This window comes from Stenella coeruleoalba, assembly GCF_951394435.1.
Source record: "Stenella coeruleoalba genome assembly, chromosome: 5".
Classification (NCBI taxonomy): domain Eukaryota; kingdom Metazoa; phylum Chordata; class Mammalia; order Artiodactyla; family Delphinidae; genus Stenella; species Stenella coeruleoalba.
In genome coordinates, this window is record NC_137150.1 from 54039646 (window position 1) to 54065700 (window position 26055).

Genomic DNA, 26055 nt, shown 5'->3' on the forward strand with positions numbered 1-26055 from the left:
TTGATTTTGACTCTTATTTCCACTTTTTGTTCTTTATGATGAACAGTTCTGTGTTTCGGTGTAATCTAGTTTAGCAATCTCTTCCTTTAAGTTTAGTGTTTTCAGGGTCTTAAGAAATTCTTCTCTACCATGAGAAAATATTCTTATGCTACCTTATAAATCTTTGTAATTTTTTGTTTAACATTTAAAAATTTAATCTACTATGATGATGATGATGATTGTAGTGATTTATCAATAGTTAGGGTCACAATTTCCATTTTCAACCTAATTTATTGAGAATTCCAACCTTCCCTAATGATATAAAATAAAACTCTTATATATCAAGTTTCAATATTTGTATAGGTTTTTTTCTCAATTATATTCCACAGTCTATTTGTCCATCTGGTTACAAACACAATACTTAGTCTTATGATAAGACTTTCTGTCTTATATTTCATGGTCCCTACTTAATTCTTCTGTAAGAATATCTTGACTATTCTTACCCTTTGTTCTTCCACATAAATGTAAGAAATTAGCTTGTTATATTCTAAATGCAAATGCTTTGCTGGGATATCAATTGGAATTAATGGTAGTACATACTTGTCAAATAAATAATTGCCTGGTCCAATATTGTTGATTGTTCTCAGAAGGTTATTATATTACTAGCATCAAATGTAGTAATGACAATAGCAAGGTAAATAATTGAATATCTTAGGTTCAAAGATTTTTAGTGCTGAACTAAAAGTCATCCTTTAAATAATTCATTTCATAGAATTTATACAACTCATAGACGTGAAGATCAAGATTGCAACAAGTATGTAGCTGAAATAGGTTTCAGTCAAAGCTCCAACCCCATTCATTCTTTTAAAAATGCAGATTCAGCATCTCTATATTTCCAGAGATATAACAATGAATGAAATAAGAAACTGTGTTTGCTCAGTGTTTTACTGTATCATGATGCTTTTTATGCCAAAACTAAAAAAAAAAAAAAAAAATGCAGAAATCTTTATTAAAAGCCATTACACAAATCTTTATTAAATACAAAACACAAAACAGTGCTAGGATAGTTGCAAAGGATACAGCAGTAAACAAAAAAGGAATGATTGTTGTCCTCATGCTGCTGAGAGTCTATGGGAGATAGAGATCATAAAAATATAGGTCTAAATATACACTATACTAAGAGTCTGAGAGAAAGCATAGAGTACTATTAGAATATAAGTAGGGCTATGGGAAGTACTGACCTAGTCTGGGATACCTGGGAAATATTTTTCTAGAAAAGTAATTTTTGAGTTTTTGACCTAAGGTGTCTGCAAGAATTACCTAGTTAAATAGGGAGAAGAAAAAGAGTCAGGCAGAGAAACCTATATGACTAAAGTCTTAGAGGAAAGTGGGAGTGCAGCTTATTCTAGGAAATGAAGAGAAGCTATGACACTGGAAACCAGAGAGCAGGAGTAATGTTGGTGGGAATTAGACTGAAGGATGGGAGTCAGCTGATAAATAGCACTTCATGTTGCATCGTATTATTGGTAAAAGGAAGAAAGTTCCCAAGACGGTGCGAGCAGTGTTCCAAAACCAACCAATGATGGGTGATTCTATCGATTTTCATTTGGCAGTAAACAGCATCAGACAGTAAAGCTAACTCCTCTGAGTAGTAATTGGTTCAATGGTCTGACAAAGATTAAATGAAGAAAATAGAAGGTTGTGGAGAAAGAGAATCCACTATAAAGTAACAAATATTTGTTAAATTTGTAGAACTTTTAACTAGAAGTCTAGCTTAAAACTAATTTACATGTAATTATAAACACAGATATAAATTAGCTATTTAACTTTTTGTTTTTGCCTTTTTTAACTTTGCTTAAGTTCATTTCATATTTTTATGTTCAGAATCTTTAAAATGATGCTTATGTCACCAAGTGTCAAACTTATATTAACACATTTTAAAGACATTTTTAATATGTTGATATATATAAAAGTAAGTGACTTCATTTCTAAATACTTCAGAATTAATATTTAAAATACAAGGGTGTGTTCCTAAGTACTCAAAATAATGTCATACCTACCAGAATTACTAACAATCCTCCAATGTTATCTAATATCTATTTCATATTCAAATATCCCTAATTATCTTCCATATACATTCTACAGCTAGCTTGTCTAAACCTGGATTCAATTTGGGACTACACATTGAAGTGGATTAAGCGTCTTTATGTAGAGTTGTCCTTTTTGTTTTTTTTTAATAACACTGATCTGGTGAATGTCCAGATTATTAGTTTATCTTCTGGATTTGTAGTGTCATTTAGCACATTCTTCTGTCCTCTCATATCCTGTAAACTGGAAGTTAAAGGCCTGATTATACATTAATATTAAGCCCATTTGGCTAGATTGCAGCATAGATGATATATACATTGTAGTGCATTCCATCAGAGACACATTTTTCCTGGTTGCCACATCATCAGTAATTCCAAGATTGAATACTGATGATGAAGGTAATAATCTGATCTCTCTATTATACAGTTATATTTTCCCCTGTTACCAGAAAATCATATCTGTGAAGTTACTTTAGCACAATCAAATGTTCAGTTCCCCATTTTAATAGTCCTGAAAGACTAGGTTACACTGCAGTAACAATGAATTCCAAAATCTCAGTGGCTTAAAATGACCAAAAAAAAAAAAAAAATCTTATTTATTCAAAGCCTGCAACTTTCACTGTATGACAACTCAGATTTACATCTCCATATCAGTTGCACTTGTTACAATCACCAAGGTCGGGAAAGAGTGCAATTCACAAGAATGTTGTAGCTCTTAAATATTTTTGCCTATCTTGCTGCTATTCATTTATCATTGGCTAAAGCAAATCACATGGCTATGTCTAATTTCAAGGAGACAGGGAAAGGCTTTACTACTATGCGTCTTGACAGAGGAAAAGCAGAAATAGTGGTGATAAGCACAAATTATATCCATTAACATTTTACCTACTAGTTTTAATAATAATTGATATTTCCTGCCTAAGTCACTAGTTTTACTAAAAATTGTAAGATGGTGATTTTCTAATTTTACCATTTATTTTGCCTTTATTAGCTGATATTCTTCTGTAAAGTCAAACTATTTGGCTATCTTGAAATACAGTTTTTGTGGAAAGGCAGGTCACATGCCTAATTCTTTTTCTCTAATAACAAATATTTATGAACTTGGTTTAATAGCTGCCTCACATGGTAATAATAAATGTTTTTGGTTTCCTCCCTTTTAAGTGTTTTTATATTATTAATCAGTTTTCTTAGAATCAGTGTATCTCCATCAATTAAAATCATTTGTATTAGAAGCTCAGATTTTCACAACTTTGATACAGGGAACTCTTTCCAGATGTGGCCTAAAATTTTTTGACATGACCCCATTAATCTTTGACAGCTTCCTTGCTTTTTTGCACAAAATTTTCCAGACTTACTTTGTACCTTCCCTGCCCAAGATCTGGAAAAACCCATTTCTCCAATGATTCCTGGTTCTTTTTAGTGGAGAATGGTAGTAGTGTACATTACCTGGTCACTAAAGTGCTCATTGCTCATGGGGTAATATTACTTTTAGAATTTAAATGGGTAAAACTAGAAAATATGTATTTTTTAAAAATCATATAGCCAGCTCAACTTCATCATTACAGCATTTTACTTATGTTTTTTTTCTTATAGCATTATCTTTTTTCTTTTACAATGAAATTTGTGAATCATGGCAATGTTATCATAGTTACTTCTAAAATTTCCAATCATGAAGTCTACAGTTACTTTCTCAAAGTAGAAAGTAGTACAATAATCACATCAGACTCTCTGAGGGAAAAAAGGAAGTGAATCTAGAATCAATTAATTTTTGAAAAGGCTGCATATCATAAACTGCACTGTTAAGATAATCATAAAACATATTATTAAATTAGAGACTTTGAAAAGCTGTGACATAAAGATGTCTGTTTAGGCGCTTCCCTGGTGGCGCAGTGGTTGAGAGTCCGCCTGCCGATGCAGGGGACACGGGTTCGTGCCCCCGTCCGGGAAGATCCCACATGCCGCGGAGCGGCTGGGCCCGTGAGCCATGGCTGCTGAGCCTGCGCGTCCAGAGCCTGTGCTCCGCAACGGGAGAGGCCACAACAGTGAGAGGCCCGCGTACCACACACACACAAAAAAAGATGTCTGTTTAACTTTGTTGAGACTGGTATTTCCAAAATGGAACTAGTTTTTCATGGAACATATTCAGGGAAATACTAGTGTAAAGTTTAAGGATAAGGCTCTCCTTCGCAATACAGTCTATACACTGGGGTTAACATCTATTATTATTATACATAATCTCAGATGTCTTATAAACACATAAAAATGAGATCCTCTATCATAATGATTTTCAGGAACTTTCTCTATTCCAGAAAAAAAAACAATAAAAATTCTATTAGATTGAATGAGCTAATATAAAATAAGGCTTTTTGAACTCTGCAGTGAAAGGACACTATAAATAGATGCTAATATTGTTTTCTGTATCTTTGAACAGATTTTGTTTCAAAAGATAGCTCAAAGTAAATAATTTATAATTTTATCTACAGAAAAGTTCTTACAGTGTAATCAACTTCTAATCCATAGCTATGGATTAATCTTATATGAAATAATTTGGTTTCCTGTATTGCCAATAATGTGTGATTCTATTCTTTTATTAAACATTTTCTGAAGAAGATCATAAATATAGTTGTACACATAAACACACACACATATCCATATAAAATGAAAACATCTTCCTCCACTTCAAGTCTCCTTAAAAGCTGTAATTATTACATTACATATATATTTTATGTTACATAATAGTTAAAATGCAAAGTATTTAGTTCTATAAAACGTTCATTAAAAATCTTCAAAATTTATGTTAATATGTTTTGCTGTTTAAGGCAAATGATACCTAAGGTTATTTTGAATATGAATTTTACTTTCCAATTACTGAAAATTCAAAAAGGCAGACCCATAAATATGTTATTATTAAATGTGATATAGCATGTGCACCTTGAAAATTGTTTCTATAAGTCTGGCATGTATAATATAAGGGAAAGGAGATACCCTTCTTTACAGTATTGTTTAAGCTCTCAAAAATAAACTTTATGCAAAAAGACAGGGATATAAGTTCATTTAATTCCTCAGTTGGGAGGTCTTCATTAGATACAGATGTCTTTAACTTTTTTCTGGACCATGACTATTGTAGTCAGATTATTTTCCCACTATTTTGTCTTAGTGGTAATTGAATTCACTTTGAATCTCTGAATTTCATGTTGCAATTTTCAAAAGATTCTCTTAGAAAGAGGACTGGAAAATATAACCATGAATTGTTTGTGAGGATTAAAATCTAATAGGCAACTTTTGGTTGATATGTTTACTACTTAAGCGTTAGAAGGAAGCACAGTTCACCGGGAAGCACAATGGTTCCAGGTAATGTTTGTGAAGGGCTTTACACCTGGAGCCCTGTATAAATGTAAGAAGTGTCTGAGTGAGATGAGCCTTAGCAGCACTTTGATTACTGTCCACAGAGGACTTCTTTAACAGTTACTATGGCATCATGGCAAAAAAAAAAAAGTTTCTAGGCAGCAGCTCTCATTTCTTGCACTTCTTAGTGCTCTGTATTTATTGACTATGGATTTCCCTTAGAGCAATCATAGACAAAGCAGTTACTTTACAATGTTGATTTGGTCTAGATCTGTTGTACCGCCAGCAGAGCTTTGTAATAACATTCAGCAGAGAGTGGTGTGTACTAAAGTCATGTTCTGTCTTTCCATTTTGTCTTTCTCGTGCTGGGTTGTCATATCCCAGTTCACATGACTGGAGGTGTAACATATTTGCTTTAGGTACTTTTCTCAGAGACAGCACAATTAAAGCATGGAGGGGGTGGAGTGGGGCAGAAGAATTACCAACATTTATAACAGGCTCCATTTTATCTTCATTCCACATCCATTGTGTTATGACTAGAGAATGGTGACGATTTCTCCTGGTTTCCTCTTTTCCCTTTTTTTCCCTCATCGTTTGCCCTTGTAAAAAATGGGCAAAAATATGCAGACATAGTAGGATCCTTAGGGAGGATCTATGACATAAGTAACTTAGATAATGTATGTAAAAGTTCATGGTATGAGTGTGCCCAATATGTAAAAACTATTTTTTTTTTTTTTTTTTTTTTTGCGGTACGCGGGCCTCTCACTATTGTGGCCTCTCCCGTTGCGGAGCACAGGCTCCGGATGCGCAGGCTCAGCAGCCATGACTCACGGGCCCAGCTGCTCCGCGGCACGTGGGATCCTCCCGGACCAGGGCACGAACCCATGTCCCCTGCATCGGCAGGCGGACTCTCAACCACTGCGCCACCAGGGAAGCCCTAAAAACTATTTTTTAAAGCTAGGTATTACTCATATTTAAAATAAACAGCTGAATGAGAGTTTGGAACCATAGTACTTTTTTTTGGCGACAATTCAAATGAAGAATTCTAAAATTCAGATAATTTTCTTTTCCTTACTTCTGTGCTTTAATCATTATGAATTATAAAGAATACTTTACTTTTGAATATATGCCAATGTCACATACATTTTAGACTTTTATACTTTGCCAGAAAATGCTTCCAAACAAAATATTCACTTCAACTGATTCTTTTAATTCTACTCTTGGATATCTAGTCCAATCCATATGTACTCCAGAGAACTTTTCTTAAATCCAAACACTTTTTATTTCAGAACCATCATTACTAAGTCTTATTGTATTTCATGAAAGCTGTGCAGCTTAAATAAAAGTATTATTTTTTCTCTTTATAAATTCTAACTCCTAAAATAATGAGGTTCAGCTTTATTTTTCTAATAAGAATAAAATATTTTGCCTAGGGTTACTTGTCTTCTCTTTTCATATCTTCAGTTGTCCCTTTTGGAGACTAGTTACAAGTATTTAATTCAGGAATAAAAATATATTAAGTGTTTTTAATGCTAGTGAATACATCTGTCCTGCCAAAGTAAGTTGCTGTTGGCTACAGAGCTAATTCTTTTGGCAGAAGTTTGATTCTTATTGTTTGCATATAATTAGTGAGTTGGATGCCTGTGAAAACAAGATAATTTCTAAAAAAAAAAAAAAACAAACTACAGATGGACCACAACTGTGGTTATGGCAGCAGCAATTTATTTTACAGTCTTTTAACTCACTATATTCTGTCCTCCAACCTCAGTACCACCATCTCTTCAATCCAAAATTGCTTGCAATTCTTTATACTTAAGACAGCTCTATGAAAGAAACATAACAAAGAAAACATATGATATAGTCTAGTTACTCATATTTCTGAAGAATTTCCAGACTCCAAACCTCCACTGGCTGTTTCAGAGGCCTTCAGTGAAGAATGATTCTTCCCTGGAACTCAGATACCTGCCAAGCTCTCAACTATCCCTTTAGTGGCCATGAATAATTGTTGGTATATGTATTAGTCTGCTCGGGCGGCAATAACAAAATACCACAGACTGGGTGGCTTAAACAACAGATATTGTCTCACAGTTTTGGAGGCTGGGGAGTGGAAGATCAAGTTCTCCAGCAAGAACTTTCCTTCTTGGATTGGATTTCCCCTTCTCACTGTGTGCTCACATGGTCTTTCCTCAGTACATGCACGTTGAGAAAGAAAAGAAGTAAGCTTTCTGGTGTCTCTCTCTTTTATTTTTTTTTTTAAATTAAGGTATAATTGACATAACATTTTATTAGTTTCAGATATACAGTATAATGATTTGATACTTGTTATTTGATACTTGATATTTGATATTTTAATGTTGTTAAATGATTACCACAGTAAGTCCAGTTAACACCCATCACCATACGTAGTTACAATTTTTTTTCAAGATCCACTCTCCTAGCTGCTTTCAAGTATGCAATACAATGTTGTTAACTATAAGTCATCATGCTGTACATTACATTCCCATGATTTATTCATTTTATAACTAGAAATGTGTGCCTTCTGACTTCCTTCACCCAATTTGTCCACCCCCACCCCTGCCTCAAGCTACCACCAATCTGCTCCCTGTATCCATGGACTCATTTTGCGTGTGTATGTGTTTGTTTTTTGAGATTCTGCATATAAGTGAGCTTATATGGCATTTATCTTTTTTTTTCCTGACTTATTTCATTTAGCATGATGCCCTTGAGGTCCATTTATGGTGTCACAAATGGCAAGGTTTCCTTCTTTTTATGGTCAAATAATTCTCCATTATGTATACATATCACATCTTCTTTATCTATTCATCCATTGCTGGATATCTAGGTTGTTTCCATGTCTTGGTTATTATAAATAATGCTGCAAAGAACTTGGGGGTGCATTATCTTTTCAAATTAGTGGGGTTTTTTCCTTTGTATAAATAACCGGAAGTGGAATTGCTGGATTATATGGTAGTTCTAATTTTAATTTTTTGAGGAACCTCCGTACTGTTTTCCATAGTAGCTGCACTAATTTATATTCTAACCAAAAATGCACAAGGGTTTTCTGTTGTCCACATCCTCACCAACATTTGTTATTTTTTGTCTTTTTGATTTTAGCCATTCTAAGAGATGTGATGTGACATCTAATTGTTGGTTTGGTTTGCATTTCCTTGATGATTAGTATTGTTTAACACTTTTTCATGTACCTTTTGGCCATCTATATGTCTTCTTTGAAGATTTTTTGGTCTTTTTGCTATTGAGTTATGTGAGTTCTTTGTATATTTTGGATATTATCCCTTTATCAGAAAAATGATTTGCAAATATTTTCTCTCATTCAGTAGGTTGTCCTTTGATTTTGTTGGTGGTTTGCTGTCTTTTCTTGCAAGGACACTAATCCATCTAACCCGGACCCCAAGCTTATGACCTCATTTAACCTAATTACTTCCTTACAAACCCCATCTGCAAATACAGGCACACTGTGGGTTAAGGCTTCAATACATACATTTTGGAGGAACAAATCATGTAGTCCATAACAGTATGCTTAGCACCTGAATTTTCGATATTCAAAAGAGGTCTACTATTTATAGTAACACATAAGTTTTATATATTTAATGATGAAGATAAAGTTCTCTCAATGTACAATAGCATAGCTGCTTTGGAAAGCAATTTGGTAGTTTCTTAAAAAGTTAAACATAAGATTACCTTATGACCCAATAATTTCACTACTAGGAATCTACTCCCTTAAAATGAAAACTACATTCACAGAAAGACATGAACATGAATATTCATAGCAGCATTATTCAGAATAGCCTGACACTACGAACAATTCGGATTTCCATCAGTTTGGCAAGCGGATAAATAAAATGTGGTATATACATGTAAGTCAATACTATTCAGTATAAAGAGAATGAAATACTGATATATGGCTTCAACATGAATGAACCTCCAAAACATTATGCTAAATGAAAGAAGCCAGATGCAAAAGGTTACATGTTGTATGATTGTATTTATATGAAGTTTCAAAGAAAAAAATTTATAGAGAAAGAAAGCAGAGGTTTCCTAGGGCTGGTGAGGGAGCAGGACTGATTACGAATGGGACTGCAGGGAGCTATGGGCGGGGGGGATGTTGAAAATGCTCTAAAACTGAATTGTGGAGACGGATGTACAACTCTGTGCATTTAGTATCCCTGTATCATTTTATTTACTGTCAAGTCAGATGCTTGCCATTTTTCAGTAAGATTCAGTCCTATTATCCCCCTGAAATAATCTTTGATTTCTGGAACTCATTTCAGTGTTGTCTCTAACCCTTCTGATTTCAGGGAAGAATTCTCCTCTCTAAACATTACTTTACCCTAGAGGATTTACGTTTCTTAGGTTTGCTTTATGTGAAACCTTTTCTCTTCCCTTATCAAAGAAACTTGACCTCCAGATTACCTGACAGATGCACTACAAAAGGGCACATTTATGAGAGAGTGGGTGTTGCAACATGGTACAGATGAAAATGTCTGGGCTGTTGGAAAGAGAGCATCCTCTATTCAAATCCTGGCTCTATTTCATGCTAGCTGAGTGATTCTGTCTAGGTTACCTAATTTTTCTGAATTTATCTCCTCATCTCTAAAATATGGATGACATCAGCAGGATTGTTGGGAATGTAAGTTAAAAATTAGTGGTAGAGGTTATACAATGTTTGTAACATAGTTTATATAGCCTTTTAGTATTAAATGTGTTCTCTTCTTTTATTCCTGGAAAATATTTCTTTAACATATTGTACAATTCGTACATTTAACTAATTCAAAATTGCACTGCCTTTAGCTAAATAGGATTTCTCTCCATAATTGAAGAAAATTATTGCATCAGTGACTAAGCATAGTGACACAACCACCAACAACACTGTTGTTTTGAGTATAATGGGCACAGCAAAATAACTTTCAAGGGTAATATAAGAAAGCCGCTTATGTCAAATATTTGTCATATGATTTAAGTCTTTTTATTCAATGTTATGGGCTTGAACAAACCTATAGCATTTAATGATTAAATGATACAATCTACTAGCATGAGCCTTTGTGGGAAGTGACTGGTTGGTTTCACTTTAATTCATTTTAGAGAGGTTCTTATCACAGCTAAGCCAGAGAAAAAAGAGTTTAGAGGATAGCTATTATTTAAAGATAGGACAGCAGCAGTCACTTGGGATTTACGGGAACAACATAACAGAAATAGGGGTCCACAAGTTGTTAAGAATTTATATAAGTCCTTTACCACAACCCACTAGATTTTTTTAAGGTATAAATATGTTTTTATCTCTTCGATAATGGAGATTAACTTTACCATTATGCATTTGAAATGTTTCCAATCCATTTCTTAGCACCCAGCGAAATCTCTATGATATCTTCAGGTTCTTGTTTATCACAGTCTTACCTTTCTATTAAATATTAGTATACGAATCCTTCAGCAAGTTAAGAGTCATATGACTCTGTACAACCAACATATGCTATTAATTTTCTAGTCAATAGATTTTTAAATGCATTGTACAAAGCAAAGAAAACAAACAAAACCAGAAGAGAAGCTTGCTATTGAGAACAAAACATTCTTCTGAAATGTTAGATTGAAACTCTGGTGCTCCCTTGCCTTGCTTTCTTCTGTTCAAATAGAGATTGTGGTTAGTTGGCATTGAGAAAAAAGGAAAATGTTGTAGATTAATACGTAAAATATGCAACAGGGTAGAAACTGAGTATGATAGCTTTGTTTCTTCTCTGCAAAACAAGGAATAACAATCAGAAGTTCTCTAAACTCAGAAGTGCTTCTTATGGTTTCATAATTGATTTAGATGTATATCATTTCTACCATGCAAAAATAAAGAAAATAGACACTAGAAAATGTATGGATATGTCCAAACAGTTTTGATTTTGAAAACTCATTGTAATTTGAATTGAATATATTACTATTATCTTTAAAATAGAGTTGCACATCTGCCTTCTTGTAACTTCAAAATCGTCAAAGCAATGTTTCCCAGAGTATCTTAAAATAATGATTTTTCAGAGATTATTATTTTCCTTATTCTATTTAAATAAAGATTCTAGGTCTACACACACACATTTATATTTGCTATACTCTATATTTACAAAGCTAAGGCTGAGGAGTGTGGATGGTAAGGATCTGGACACAGATGTAATTTTAATCCTAGGTCCACTATTAGTACTGTGCCACTTTAAGAAATTTAGTTAAACTCTCAAAAACCTTGCTGCTTTATCTGTAAATTGGTGATAATAATAATATCTACCAGCTATGGTTGTTTTGAAGATCATATGCTGCATCATAGTAAATAATAAATTTTAGTTAATATTGTATATTTACTGATAGAGCCTTTAATATTTTTATTCCCCCAAAGTTTGACCATGAAAGAAAGAGTCAATGGAAAAATTAATATTTCCCTGTAATTATATGATTTTTCTTTATGGGTTATCTCATCATCATAGCATTTAAAGGAAAATTCAAAGTTTTGTTTCAATTTCTAAAACCAGGCCGTTTCATCCCTTGCATGTGGTAGGGGTATGCTTAATAAAGTGTTTATTCCTTCTTGATAATTAGCAACAGATAGTCTATTTCATGCTTTCTCAAATTTCTCTGACTTCCTATTGCTTGCCTTTCTAGTTATTGGATCACTATAGAGAAAATTGTGTGGACATCAGTAGGTCTCACTGATAAGTTCAGTTTTATGTAATTTAAAAAAATAGCAAACATTCAATTTTGTACAATGGAATTGATTGAATACTTTATTTATTTATTTTTGTGGTATGTGGGCCTCTCACTGTTGTGGCCTCTCCCGTTGCAGAGCACAGGCTCCGGATGCACAGGCTCAGCGGCCATGGCTCACGGGCCCAGCCGCTCTGCAGCATGTGGGATCCTCCCGGACCGGGGCACGAACCCGTGTCCCCTGCATCGGCAGGCAGACTCTCAACCACTGCGACACCAGGGAAGCCCTGATTGAATACTTTAAATAGCAAATTTAGCTAATAAACTCTTCCTTAGAAGCTTAAGACACTCTTAAAAATAAAGTAGATGAATTCATTATTCTATGAAATTTACTTTGATCTTGAGATTGCTCTATCCCACCCAACTAGCTAACCAAACAGGAGTTCAATTTTTATATGTAGCATGTGGGTTCTTTGTCTTTTAATTCTCTGTAAGTCAGCATGTTTCCAAGGAAACTGAATTCAGTTTTTATCTGTGTACTGCCAAACACAAATTTGGGCTATGAGTAGGGTCTACCTGGATCAAGATGACATACAATATTAATCTTACAGTGACTAAAAAATCACCACAATACCATATGAGACCCTTTGAAAGCATTCCAAAAGATGTTGTGTCTTCATTTTGGGGTACTTTGTATAACAGAAACAGTTATATTATTCTTGATTATCACCAAGACAAATAATGCCAAATGATACCACAGTTTTCTGTAACCTTAGTGGTATAAGAAATTTGCATGAGGATCAGAATAAAAGAGAGACTTTTTCATTTTATTTATCTATCTAGATAATAGGACCACAGATTACCAAGGATGGTGAAGAGGGTATATATCTTCTGCTACTTTTTGTGTAATGCTAGAATCCACTTTCTTCATACTTGAAAATAAATTACTGTTCTCAAGCAAAGTCCTTGTTTTTATTATATATCAGATTCTCTTACAATTTCAAAAGTATTATTCCTTTCTAAACTTTTATATTAATTAGGAAACGAGAGTTAATTGTTCTATTACTTGTTATGAAAAAGTAGCATGGTATTAAAATAAAATTCTTCTTTATAAAAAATATTTTGAGAGTTTTATGAAGAATCTAATACTTGGAAATCTTGACATAACTAAGATGAAGCTCAAAGCGTCTTTTAAAAGTAAAATTATCAGAAGATTGGAAACTTTTATTTTATAGTTACTGAAATAAATTATTATGTATATATAAGACTATATATATATATATATATATAACTATTTATATATATATAAAAAACTTTTGAATCTGAAATTTGTTAATTTGGGGTGATGAAAATTGTAATATTAAAGAATACCCAATTTTCAGAAAAATAGCTTATTTTTTTGACGAGTATCAGACCTAAAGAATTTACATAGATAGTAAAGTGTTATTTGCATGATGTATTTTCTTGGGATAGTGAGCCTCCTTTTAAGATTAGATTGTTCCTCAGCATTTAGGAATAAGTTTTGTCTGGGAGAAACAAAATGGGTGTATAGAAGTGCACAATTTGTTGAGCAATAACAATTGGGGATAGATAAAGCAGATTTTAGACAATTTCTTATATTTTTTACTCTTAAATCTGTTATAGTATTTTCTGGTAGCTTCCAATTCTCTCTCTAAACACTCATTCTCATAATTAATTATGTCTTTGTATATCTACATTAGTTCACTAGTCTGAAAAATCATCATCTAATGGAGGACATTTTTAGGTTTTAGGGAGTATAATGATATCAGTTAGGAGTTAGTCTGGTCAAACACAAAATTACTGGGAATCATCTGGCTTCCTCCTGAAATTTGCTTTTTTCTTGGATATAGATATGTTTTGAGTGTGGCATGTCTAATATTCTATATCTTGAATACAAGATTGATTAATGCTCTCATTAAGCACCAGAAACATGCACAGACTATTTTATACAAAGCAAGCTTCATTAAGGCAGACACATTTGTCTTTTTTTTTTAACCTTACACATTAATCCTCAGTGCCTAGAACAGCGCCTTACTCCTAAGGCATAGATGATACATCTGCAGAAAAGATTCTGAATAAAATATTCATATAGTCTAAAGATCTCTTTAATAAAACTAATGAATCAATTTTTTTTTCTTTGTATTAAACCCAAAACAATAACAAATCAGTTTTTAGTTTGAATGAATGGTCAAAATTTATTGAATTGAAATGATAAACCTTTTACCTGCTCCTCCCCACTTAAAACACCCTGAATTATTGTCATGTTCACTTTCATTTGTATTAAGTAAAACTAATTTTGAATGGAGATGAAAAAATAGAATTACTTATACTTGACTAAGTGGTTTGAATTTTTTCCCCTGTCAAACCTACCAAAGGTTTTACCTCATTATATTTCTAGCTTAGGGTGATGGTTCTTTTACTAATTTCCTATGACACAGTGAATTTTGTCCCCTTCATTTTGCCGTTCCTTTAACTTGTATTTTCATCACCTGGGTAACTCAACTGACAAGTGTGTATATGAACACTGACACATCTCATCGATATATATTGTAGTCAAGGAGAGTAATTTGTCCAAAGATCATAGCCTGCCCAGCAATTTATCTCACACCTGCCCAGACAGACACAACAGTCTAGCTCATCTATCAAAGTTCATGATGTAAGCTCAGTGGAATTTGAAACTTACAATAAGAAAATGAAATGGGTGTAATCAAGATTACATGCAAGGTGCCATAGAGCATACAGTTACAGGGCCATACTTTAAATCAATTATTTGTCAACATCTAAACATTCAAGTATATTTGAAAATAGATATCCTTTTAAGTATATGTTTCTCACATTATGACTTCAACCAACGTTTCATGGATTTTAAATATAATAATTTCCCATCATGAACATGTAAGTTTGTAGAAACACTTAAAAATCTTTGAAATCTTTTAACTTAGAATTATAAACTAGGGGTTATGTCCTAAATACATAGAAAGGCACATTACAAATAAAAATCTTTGGTTCTGTGTTTCCAGCACATTTTCATTGTCTCATAGAATTCAAATGCTAGAATAAATTCCGACATTAGTCAATCCAACCTAATGCAATAAACATTAATCCTTTCCAGTTTATTATGGTGGCATCTTAACATCTTTTAATGTTTTAATATATTACCTTCAAAATCTTGTTCACCAGAATGAGCACTTGAAGTAGATAACAGATAATGGTAACCCTACTTTACAGATGAGAAAACTGAAATTTAGAGAGGATAAGAAATTTGTTCAAAGTCATAAAACTACTACAAGTACCAAGAACAGACTCTGGATCTCATGAAACCAAGCTGTTTTTCCACGATTCAAAACTGCCTTTTATAGTATTTATGTGTTTCAGAAAGAGCTGGAATGGACATTGGAGGGCATCTGGTCTAACCTACCTGACTTTACAGAAAAAAAATGAAGTTCAGGGTGAGAGGATAGAACTAAGATGAGAATTCAGGTTCCTAGAATCATCCACAAGATACACTTTCTAGAACAAGCGTCTCCTAAAATATTTGGTATGGTACTTGTTTACATTAGAGCATGTGAATTTATTGTCTCTATTTTAGCACTAATAATATAGAGGTAACATTTTCCAAACAAACTGTTCTAACCAGGAGATGATAGATGATTTTTTTAAGTGCCTATTCTCAAAACCTGTATATATCCAGGCACACACTAACAAGAAAATCTTGTGGTTTGAAATTTAAATGAAAAGCATCATTCTTGTGTACCATGAACCCACTGAAAGGGTTCAACTTTTTTTTTCCTACTCTTTATTTCAGCTTTGTAGATAGCAGAATTAGTCCTTGGAGCATAACTATATAGTCACAGAAATAATAGTTCACGTGAACATGAAAACCTTAACTATTGGTTTCAGTTTATAGTTGGAAATTGTAGCATCTTTGTTGTATAGATTACATTTTAATATAAATAAGTCAGTGGATAAAAAACACATTTTGTTTTTAGGTAGACTTAGGAAATTAATGTTAATAAGATCTTAAATATATTAGCATCTAATTAAAATAACAGCATTTGAATTAATTGATCTATTTATTCCTACTCTAGCCATCTTCAGATTTCATACACATGTAGTACAGGGTACATGTTAAACAAATTAATATGACATGGTGTGATAAATATCCTAAGTTCCACTTTTCCAAATGGTTCAAATGTACATAAATGTTTTGAAATTTATGTAAAGATTTGTGAAACTTATATCTGTGCTGGCAAGGAAGAAGGGGAAAACAATCTGAAGAGATTACATTTACTTAATTTCTCTGGGTCAGATGCTTCAAAATCCAGTACTTCAGAGAATGAAAATATGAACAAAGATCCAATTTGTCACATATTTTAACAGTTCAATAGATCTCCTCATCTATGAACTAGAGAACTATTTATTGTCTGCCTGGGTTTGAGATGAGGAAATGGAAAGAGTGGTTGAATCCCATGATAAGGTTGTGAGGTATCATCCTCTTCATTTCGTAGAGTACTATTGTTATTGATGCGAGCACAGAGAGAGCAGGTCACAAAGATCCAATATCATAACTTTTGTGTAAATAGTATCAGATTTTGGGGCTTCCCTGGTGGCGCAGTGGTTGAGGGTCCGCCTGCCGATGCAGGCGACACGGGTTCGTGCCCCGGTCCGGGAAGATCCCACATGCCGCGGGGCAGCTGGGCCCGTGAGCCATGGCCGCTGGGCCTGCACGTCCGGAGCCTGTGCTCCGCAAAGGGAGAGGCCACAACAGTGAGAGACCCGCGTACCGCAAAAAAAAAAAAAAGATCAGATTTAGCAGCCAGAACAACACTGAACTTGAAGTTAGGAAATGTACAGCTTGGTTTTGTCCTCAAGTTTCTTTGGTGTCCTTAGTGCTCACATAACCTCAGACATCTGTTTTTTCAGTTACAAAAGATTGAAGTTAGAGTTGAGGCTGTGACTTTCCTTCTACTTGTGAGTCTGTCATGAGACGACACTAAGAAGATCTTTTTGAAGTGTTGGATTTATTGGTTTTGATATCCTTGAAATCTACCTTGGTTTCTATTCAAAGGTAACTCATATTAATACAGCTCATTTATCCTTTGATTAACTGTTGGGCACTCACTACGTACGGGACTGTCCAGCCTGCACTGTGGAAAGTACCCATCGCCACACAGCACTGTGAGGCTGCAGTCATTACATTGGTTTAAGACTATGCTATCTGCTATCCTTCAGCTGGTAAGAATTACTGTACCCTCTCTTCAGATGAACTATTTCATTAGGCAATATGTGACCTCTGGTTGGAGCGTATTATTCTAATAATTACCCCGAGAGATGGAGAAAGCTGATTACCTTAGCATTTTAGCATCCTTATTCTTTGTGATGAACTTTTGCTGCTTCTACAGTTACAAAAATGCCATAGTATTTCTTAAGTTTGGCTTTTGTAGCTCTCAGAGAACAATTGTGGCGTTTGATAAGTTTTATGCCATGGCCACAAATCTTTTTTATGAGCTATTGTTTGCTCTATTATGATAACCTTAAGACTAGCACTGTAATTTTACTTTAGTGTTGCAGAGTGCTTTTACTGCGTTTTCAGATATATTCATTTTTCAAGCACAAAAAATGAAACTGTCTAAAAGCTGCAGCTGTACTATATGTGAATGAGTTTTGGTCTTGTTTAAGTGACCAAAGAATAAATAAGAGCAATCATACAGTACAAAGGGACATTAATGAGGGGGAAAATGTTACTTCAAACCATTCCTGTAACTTTATATTATTTGTTTCTGTATACAAATCTTAATAAGATTTCTGTCTTTTTCTCGCTGTTGCTGTCAACTAATTTTTCCTTGTCAGGTTTTGCCTTGATAGCAATGTCAGTAAAGTTTGTACATAAAGATAATATTTTTTCTTTTGATAAAACTACTACTATATTGCCTCAGTTTTCCATTTGGCATAACGAATAGTTAAAGGCCAAGAAGGTCTAGAATACATTTAAAGAAAAAAAAATTTACATCTTTGTGTTTTGATATTCTTTTCTTTCAGATGCAAATTTTATGACTGTTAATAACTAACATTTAGTAATAATAGTTATTATTTATTATGTATTATGATGTGTTAGGCAATGCATCCTGTGTTTTATATTCATTGTTTTTGGTGGATATCATCCCCATTTAACCACTGAGTAATAGAGGCTTAAAAAATTTACTTTGAGGACTTAACCAAAGACTTAGAGAACATATTATTATAGTCCATTGAGAGTCATTAGAACAAAGCATATCTTATTGCCACATATTCCCTCATGCTTTTCTAACTCCCTGAGGCAATTAAATAAGAGGAAAAGTGTAGCCTAAACTAAGTATGTGTTATTTTAATTTTTTATTCATTGCTAGTTATGAATTTCTTGTTAATTAAAGGTACTTAATGACTGATGACTTTGAAATCATGTGACAATCTATTTTAACCAAAATAAGATAATATATGCCATCCAGAGAGTTGTGCCTTTCTTAGCCCCAGTGGTCACCTATGACCTGAGTTGTATCATAATGCAAAACCTTTTGTGGCTTTTTATGCTGAAATCACCTTCAAAGCTTTCGTCATATTTTTCAGAATGTCCCCAGTTATCAGTGATATGCATCTGTATTCACTGAGGATGAAAACATTTTTCCAAATTGGTCAAAGTTAATCAAATGAAATTAAAACTCAGTGCTATACTTGGCATATGAAATATTCAGTAAACTTGAGTTTCGTTATTATTGTTCTTAGCATTAATATTTTAAGTTTATGTCTGTTAACTACACTGAATGACCAAATTAAGAAATACTGTTTGCAGCACTAAGAGTAATGAGATTAATTTTCTTATTTGGCTTTGGAATGACTCCAAAGGCAGCTCTAAAGGAGAAAATCTAAAATTTCTTTGATTAGTGACAGTATGAGGTAAATGCATACTTTCTCAAGTGATACAATGAAGGGCACTGTTAATTGGAATAATGAGGGCTAGTTTGTTTTATCAAAAACCCTTTTCAGTGCTTGATAATAATTTCATAATCGATAATATAAAAATGAAATAATAAAATTAAACACTTATGTAGAGCCTGCTGTATACCAGGCACTGTTCACTTTGTATCGATTCATTTCCACATAACAACTTTGTGAAGTAAGCTCTATTATTATCATCACCATTTTATAGATGAAGAAAGAGAGGCATGAGCTAAAATGTAGTAACTTGACCAAGGTAACAGAGCTAGCAAGTGGCAAGGCTAGGATTTAAACCGAGATAGTCTGGCCCTGGAGTCTATGCTCATAAAGCTGGGGACAATCAGCAACAACCACTTTAAAGTAAAATAGGAACTCATTGACTGACATAAAGATTATGAGGTGAAATTTAAAAATAACTAAATCAACGTCATTAGATTGACTTTAAAAATTATATTTTTATGTTTTAATCAAAACCAGTAACAATTTCAATTAGATTTTGTATTCATATATTTGTTTTCCATTAACAAGAATTTTAAAAATCTTGCAAGACATATAAGTTTTGTTTAAATGGAATAATGGAGAAACTTCTGGTGGTTCTTGACCCACAGCACTTTAAAATATTCATACAAAGTTGTCCAGCATTTTGGAAAATGATGTTTCTTTATAAACATTGTTATTTTAAAGCACAATATACATGAAAAATGTTATAAATAAAATATACTCAAAAGACATGAATTTTCAGGTCACTAGATGCATTAAAGGCAATTAAAGAGCAATTTTGAATATTCCTGGTTCATATGAAAACTAGCTTATGTTGATCTCACGAGCAAAGAGTGGCCTCTAGTTGTAAAAAAAAAAAAAAAATACAAAAAGTTAAAATATAGGAAGATGTTTTAAATATATCTCCTAGGAAACATTATTTTAATTTTGTTTTAAAGAAAAGAATCAATTTATAACAGTGATGCATGTTTTAAGACTTGTGAATTTGTAAGTTTTTACTGAGGAAATGAAAACAATAATTTGAGCGTTTTTATCCCTTCATTTCTATTATAAGTTTCTGCAAAATGTTAATCCCATTTTTTGGGAATTAAAATTCCTCTGAACTATTTTGCTGAATATATCTGAAATTTGGGTACATGAATAAGCTTTTAAATTACTTGAATAAAAAAGTTTATGCTTGCTCAATTGTAGTATATTTTGTAAGAATTTACCTAATGTTTTTTACTTTAAGCAGCATCTGCTACCTTTTGTCTTAATGATAATTTCAGATATTCTGGGATTTGTCGCTAAAGTAATGTTAACATGAGATCTATTGTTATATGTTGAGATAATGAAGAAATATCACTTATATATTTAGATTCCATTTTGAGAGAATCTTAGCTGTTTCAGTTTGGTTTCTTGTTTGTCCAAAGGAGTTAGTCACTAGAAATCTTACATGAGCTTATCCGTGGAGATTTGTGAGAAAGGGAATCCTTGTGCACTGTTGGTGGAAATGTAAATTGGTGCAGCTACTATGGAAAAGAGTATGGAGGTTTCTCAAAAAACTAAAAATAGGGCTACTGTAAAATCAATTTTACAAACCATTTTTAGAGAAGACTGTAAAAGGTTGAGAGTTTGCTAGAAATAAAGAGCTAAATTCCTTTACAGTTACTTAGAGAATTTCTTGCTGGAAAAAGTCAAATTACATACACTAAATTACTTTTTTAATTTTTAAAGAAAAAATTATTTGTGTCTCCAAAATCCAAAGAACTTTAAGCTTTCATCCATGATGGGTGTAATTTTACTATATATATATATACATATATATATATATATATATATATATACACACACACATACATATATATATATATATATATATTTTTTTTTTTTTTGCAGTACGCGGGCCTCTCACTGTTGCGGCCTCTCCCTTTGCGGAGCACAGGCTCCAGACGCGCAGGCTCAGCGGCCATGGCTCACGGGCCCAGCCGCTCCGCGGCATGTGGGATCTTCCCGGACCGGGGCACGAACCCGTGTCCCCTGCATCGGCAGGCGGACTCCCAACCACTGTGCCACCAGGGAAGCCCACTATTTTTTAAAAAATGTTTTTCTCTCATTTTTTTTGGAATGAATCATTGAAAATATTAATGATTAGGGAGCTTAAATTATTTCAATTTATTATATTACAATATTGTTACCATGCAAAATTTTTTCTTAGATCATTTCCCATGAAATTATATTTTTTCAATTCTAATACAATGTCTAACAATGCTAAGGTTTTAATCTCTGATATCTTTTATTAAAATGTTACTGAAAGAGATCATATTTTCCCACCTTTGGAACACTGCTACTTCAGAATTTAAACATAACTTTAATTACCGAAGCCTGATGGAGCAGGAATTGCTGAGGGAGGGAAATGTTGCTGAATTAGAACTTGAACTTGAGTCAAGAGTTAATCATTTTTAGAATTGTGCTGGCTTCTTAATAGTGCTTCTTTGAAACTTCCAGAAACACATTTCCATCTTAACCCCATTCAGGAACATTGATTTACAACTAAATTATAGGTGCCAGATAATGAGTAGTATGCACAAATACAGATTCTGGCTTTATTTTGCTCTTCTTCGGTAGAGATATCTTTCCAATAATGGGAACTTTATCCTCTTATCCTGTGGGTTCTATGGAGAAAAATGATCTGTTAGTGCTTTTAAATGAAAATCCTGCTGAACAAGACTGCTTACTCTTGGCACCTGGGCAAAGGAAAAAAGGTGGATTTTTTTTTTTACCTTCGGAAAAAAGACAGGGAAAGTATTGTGTAACCTCTCATGTAGCTCATTACAAAATCTGAACTTCAAAAGACTGAACTAGCAATAAAAGAAAGAACAAGTTAGGATTCATAAATCAGAACTTTGAACTAAAATGAGAGAGTAGGACTTATAAACTCAATCAAAATGACATCTGTCCAAAAAACACTGATGTATTCCTTAAAGTGCATGGGAAAGATTTGTAAGTCAAAAATATTTTTAATTTAGGATTTATTGGCATGATTCATGACTGTCCTAGATTTTATAAATCTGCTAATGAGCTTGTAAATGTAGCATTTTTTTTGAAAATTTATTTAAAGCGTATTGTATAAAGCTATTCTGAGGTATGTAAACTATTTTGTTTATATATTGTTTTCTTAAAATTCTAAGATTCAAACTAGAGAGTCATCTCCTTAGATCTCAGTTATATGTTAATTTGGTACTTCAAGCCCGGGTTATTTTATGAGGAATGTTAATGAGTTTTGTGGGAATGTGTTTAATTTTTTATATTGAACATGAATCTGGCCTTATATGGTTGTTTTTCTTTTAATACTTCTTTATTGTCTACTCTGTGTCCAGCTGACTCACTTCTGTCATCACCTTCTAACTCTGTCTTACCCACACCAAGTATCCTTTTAGCAGGCAGACTCATTTATATTTCTTTCTAAGAACAAGAGTTTTGCAGAGTTCTTTAAACAATTTACAGCATCTTCATGTTGCAAAAGCATCTTATTTTGAACTGGGCATTGCTTTGCCTGCTGAGTGAAAGGAAAATCAGAGCATCATCTTCAAACTGGATGGAGATGAATAACTGTATAATATCATTTATGGAAAAACAAGGTTTCTACACATTTATCAGTCATGAGGTTTATGTTATAATAAGTTCTTCCAAGGGCTTTATGTTGATATATCTACATATCAATACAGCCATAGAATCTTTGTAGTAGAGTTGGATCTCAAATTTCAACTCATTTTGAGTATTAATGACTTTAGCTTTTTAAATCCATCCGTGTGTGTAAATTTGATAAAAATCACCAAAATAAGATTAACTTAATTTGCTTTTATCAATTACTAAGAAATTCACAAGATTCAAATTCTAACATTACCAAGTGGTAGATTGTGAACAGTCTCCTCATACCCACTTTCCCCAATCACCCAGTTCCTCTTCTCATGAAAACCAGTGTTGCAAATACCTTCTGAAAGATTCTTACTACAGTTGACCCTGAGCAACATGGATTTGAACTGTGTGGGTCCACTTATACATGGATTATTTTCAATAGTAAATACTACAGTACTACATGTTTCGAGGTTGGTTGAACCATGGATGCAGAACCATGGATGTGGCAAAACCTCAGGTACAAAGGAACCGCACATGTGGAGGGCTGACCACAAGTTGTACACAAACTTTGAACTATGCAGAGGGTTGGCATCCCTAACCCCCAGGTTGTTCAAGGGTCAACTGTATAATAATTTAAAACAATACAGAGGAGTATGAAGATTAAAATTTTAAAAAGTTAACCCAAATCCCACCTTCCCAATAACCATTGTTAATATCTCATAAACATTATTTTAATAATTTCTCAATGCATATATGCAGTTGGAAAATAGAGATAGATGAATAGAGATGAATACGTAGAAGTAATTTAATTAAATAATTATTTACATGTGATATTAGGAAAAGACGTATTATATTTAATTTTGCTTCATTATAATATATATTAGTTTCTGAAAAAGCTCTACTATGTTATGGGGGAAAAAACCCTGAAAAAATTTGAGAGCTTGGGTTCATTGTGCACTTTTTGCTACCTGTTTCAACTTAGCATGACACCCAGTAAATTTCTGCTTGTAAGATGTTGTAAATAGCATACTTACTACACCTTCTGAGGAACCCCAAACCTTGATTGCTAATATTTTTTATTTTTTTGTTATCTATAGTATCAAGAATGCATTTTATTTTATAATAGTAATTTCCAACTTTTTATTAGTTTTCTTTAATTGAAATGGATTCAATGCTTAGTACCAGTTTTATTACTACAGTTGCTTCATTTCTGAGTGTTTTTGAGTAATCTCTTATTTAGTTGGATTTTTATTTTATAGTTTAAAAATGCAGGTCATTTAAACAAAGTTTTACATGATGTCATATATATATAATAAAGCACAATTTCCACTTAACTTGGTCTTCAAATATTTTTTATTTGGTATTGCATTGAATTATTATATTTTAAAACACTGTACATTAACTTTTGTAAAAATACTACCTGTATCTTCTAGTACAAAAAAAAAACCAAAACACTAAATTTGTATCAGGAATGTAGAGATATTTACATCTTAAAAACCAAAAAGTGAATTACAATACTGCTACACTGCAGTCATTTCTGCTTTTTAAAATAAATATTTTATGTGATAACATTCAATATGATGAGCAGTTATGAACAACAGACATTTACATATACTTCCAAAGTCTTATTGAGACTATCCTATTTGCACTGGATACCAATCATAGGTGCAACCATAGTTAGTATCACATGTATATGCCTGTTGGTTCATAATGTGCATATTTGGAGTATTAATCCCATATTGCTGAGTGTCATCATTACAGTTCTGGTCAGTCCCTGTTGTATTACCAGTCCTAAAACTGCTCTGTATGCCAACAGACACAAAATGACTTTCAGTACTGATGTAATTTGTGATACTGTAAACACCATTTTGAGGTCTTGCCCCCAAATCTCTCTTAAGCAGATGGAAGTAACCTCTTGTTATAATCTTCTCTATATCTAAAGGTATTTAATCCATTGTTTTTTGTGTGAATAATGGGTCCGATGGACTCCTCTGCCCCTAGAATGACCTGAACCTATTCTTTTTAATTCTTTTCTCTCCAGAGTGTCCATACTTATTTCCAGATAGGGGCTCTTTCCAACTTCCTCCTAATCAAGATGTGTCAAACCATATATACTGTCTGCAGTCTTGGTCATCGGTGTAAGAAAACACGATATTGGGGGTTTAGTTGGTGGGGAAGAAGCTGGAGAGAATTGAGTGTGATGAGTTCCAGGAGGTGGCTTTGCTAACAGTGGGGTCTTGAGGGGTTGGGGGTGGCAATAGTTGAACTGGAGCTACTGGACTAGAGTTTTAAAAAGGGTTTATCAGTACTGTGGTCTGTAAAATTGTTTATTGTTTTATTGTTTTATTGTTTTAAAAAGGGTTGTTTTAAAAAGGGTTTATCAGTACTGTGGTCTGTAAAATTCTTTTATGCTTGAAGAAGCCTGCCCATTGCCTTTAAAGTTGAAGGATCACTGACTCTTTTATAATCAGAATTATTAAATCATTAGATTTATTGAATGATTTGAATATGGATTTCTGGTAGCTGATGAATGGTATAATTTTGTGTGTGTGTTTGTGTAAAAGATTCACGTACAGCAGGTCACTAGAATAGGGGGATAGATCTTAGAGAATCAGAAAAACTTATTGTTATGGTTTATTCTTCTTTTCCCCATCTTTACTGCCCCCTTTGGGGACTGCCTCATCTAATTCCCTGTGAACTATAGTTCATTAAACATGTGAACTTCTTTTACCAGTAATCAGTGGAGTATTTTGCAAACTCACAAACACATATTTGAGATCCCTTGTGTGTATATTTTTAATAGTAGCAAGGCTGTGTTTTCATAGGCAGAGTGAAGGAGCGAGTTAATGAATTTAATATTACAGATGGCCAATCTGAATAGTTCAAGCAAACATTATCTCTTCCTCAGTAGGAAATTTTTCTGCTTGAATTACTCTGGTAATTGCCTCAGGTCTCTACTTTACCTGAGTAGGCGAGGCGGTCTTCAGTTTCCTCTAAATATTCATAGTTAAATTAGACTTGACTGAGAACCTCAGCCTCACAGGGATTTCATGGGGAATTTGGAAGGTTCAAAGGGTTAGAGCCTGGTAGCCTGACCCCTAAATAACAAAGTGACAGCATTGTTGCAGTTTCAGTTCAGGTGTATGCTCCTATCTAGGTGGGTTGTTTGTTTGTTTTGTTTGTTTGTTTGTTTTTTGGTCTCTTAAAATGTAATTTTTGATCTTTGGAAATATGAAAAATAGTTTCTTTTAGCGGAGAACACAGTATTCAGCTGATACTTGATATCTGACAAAATACAAATGAATTCAAGTGAAAAAGAGTGGCTTATTATTTTCTCCTGCCCCCT

The 26055-nt window shown here is 33.3% G+C and overlaps 1 protein-coding gene across 9 annotated transcripts in view; it reads left to right on the forward strand.

Moving 5' to 3' along the window:
* Window positions 1-26055, forward strand: part of NAALADL2 (N-acetylated alpha-linked acidic dipeptidase like 2) — a 1497545-nt gene that overhangs the window by 1302832 nt on the left and 168658 nt on the right. The window contains exon 14 of one of the 9 annotated variants that reach the window (XM_079922506.1): window positions 17027-17070. The exons of the other annotated variants lie outside the window; for them this stretch is intronic. Within the exon in view, the coding sequence (XP_079778632.1) occupies window positions 17027-17056 (30 nt within the window). The 3' untranslated portion in view covers window positions 17057-17070. Of the gene's footprint in view, window positions 1-17026; window positions 17071-26055 lie in introns of those variants that run through there. 9 annotated transcript variants of the gene reach the window in all.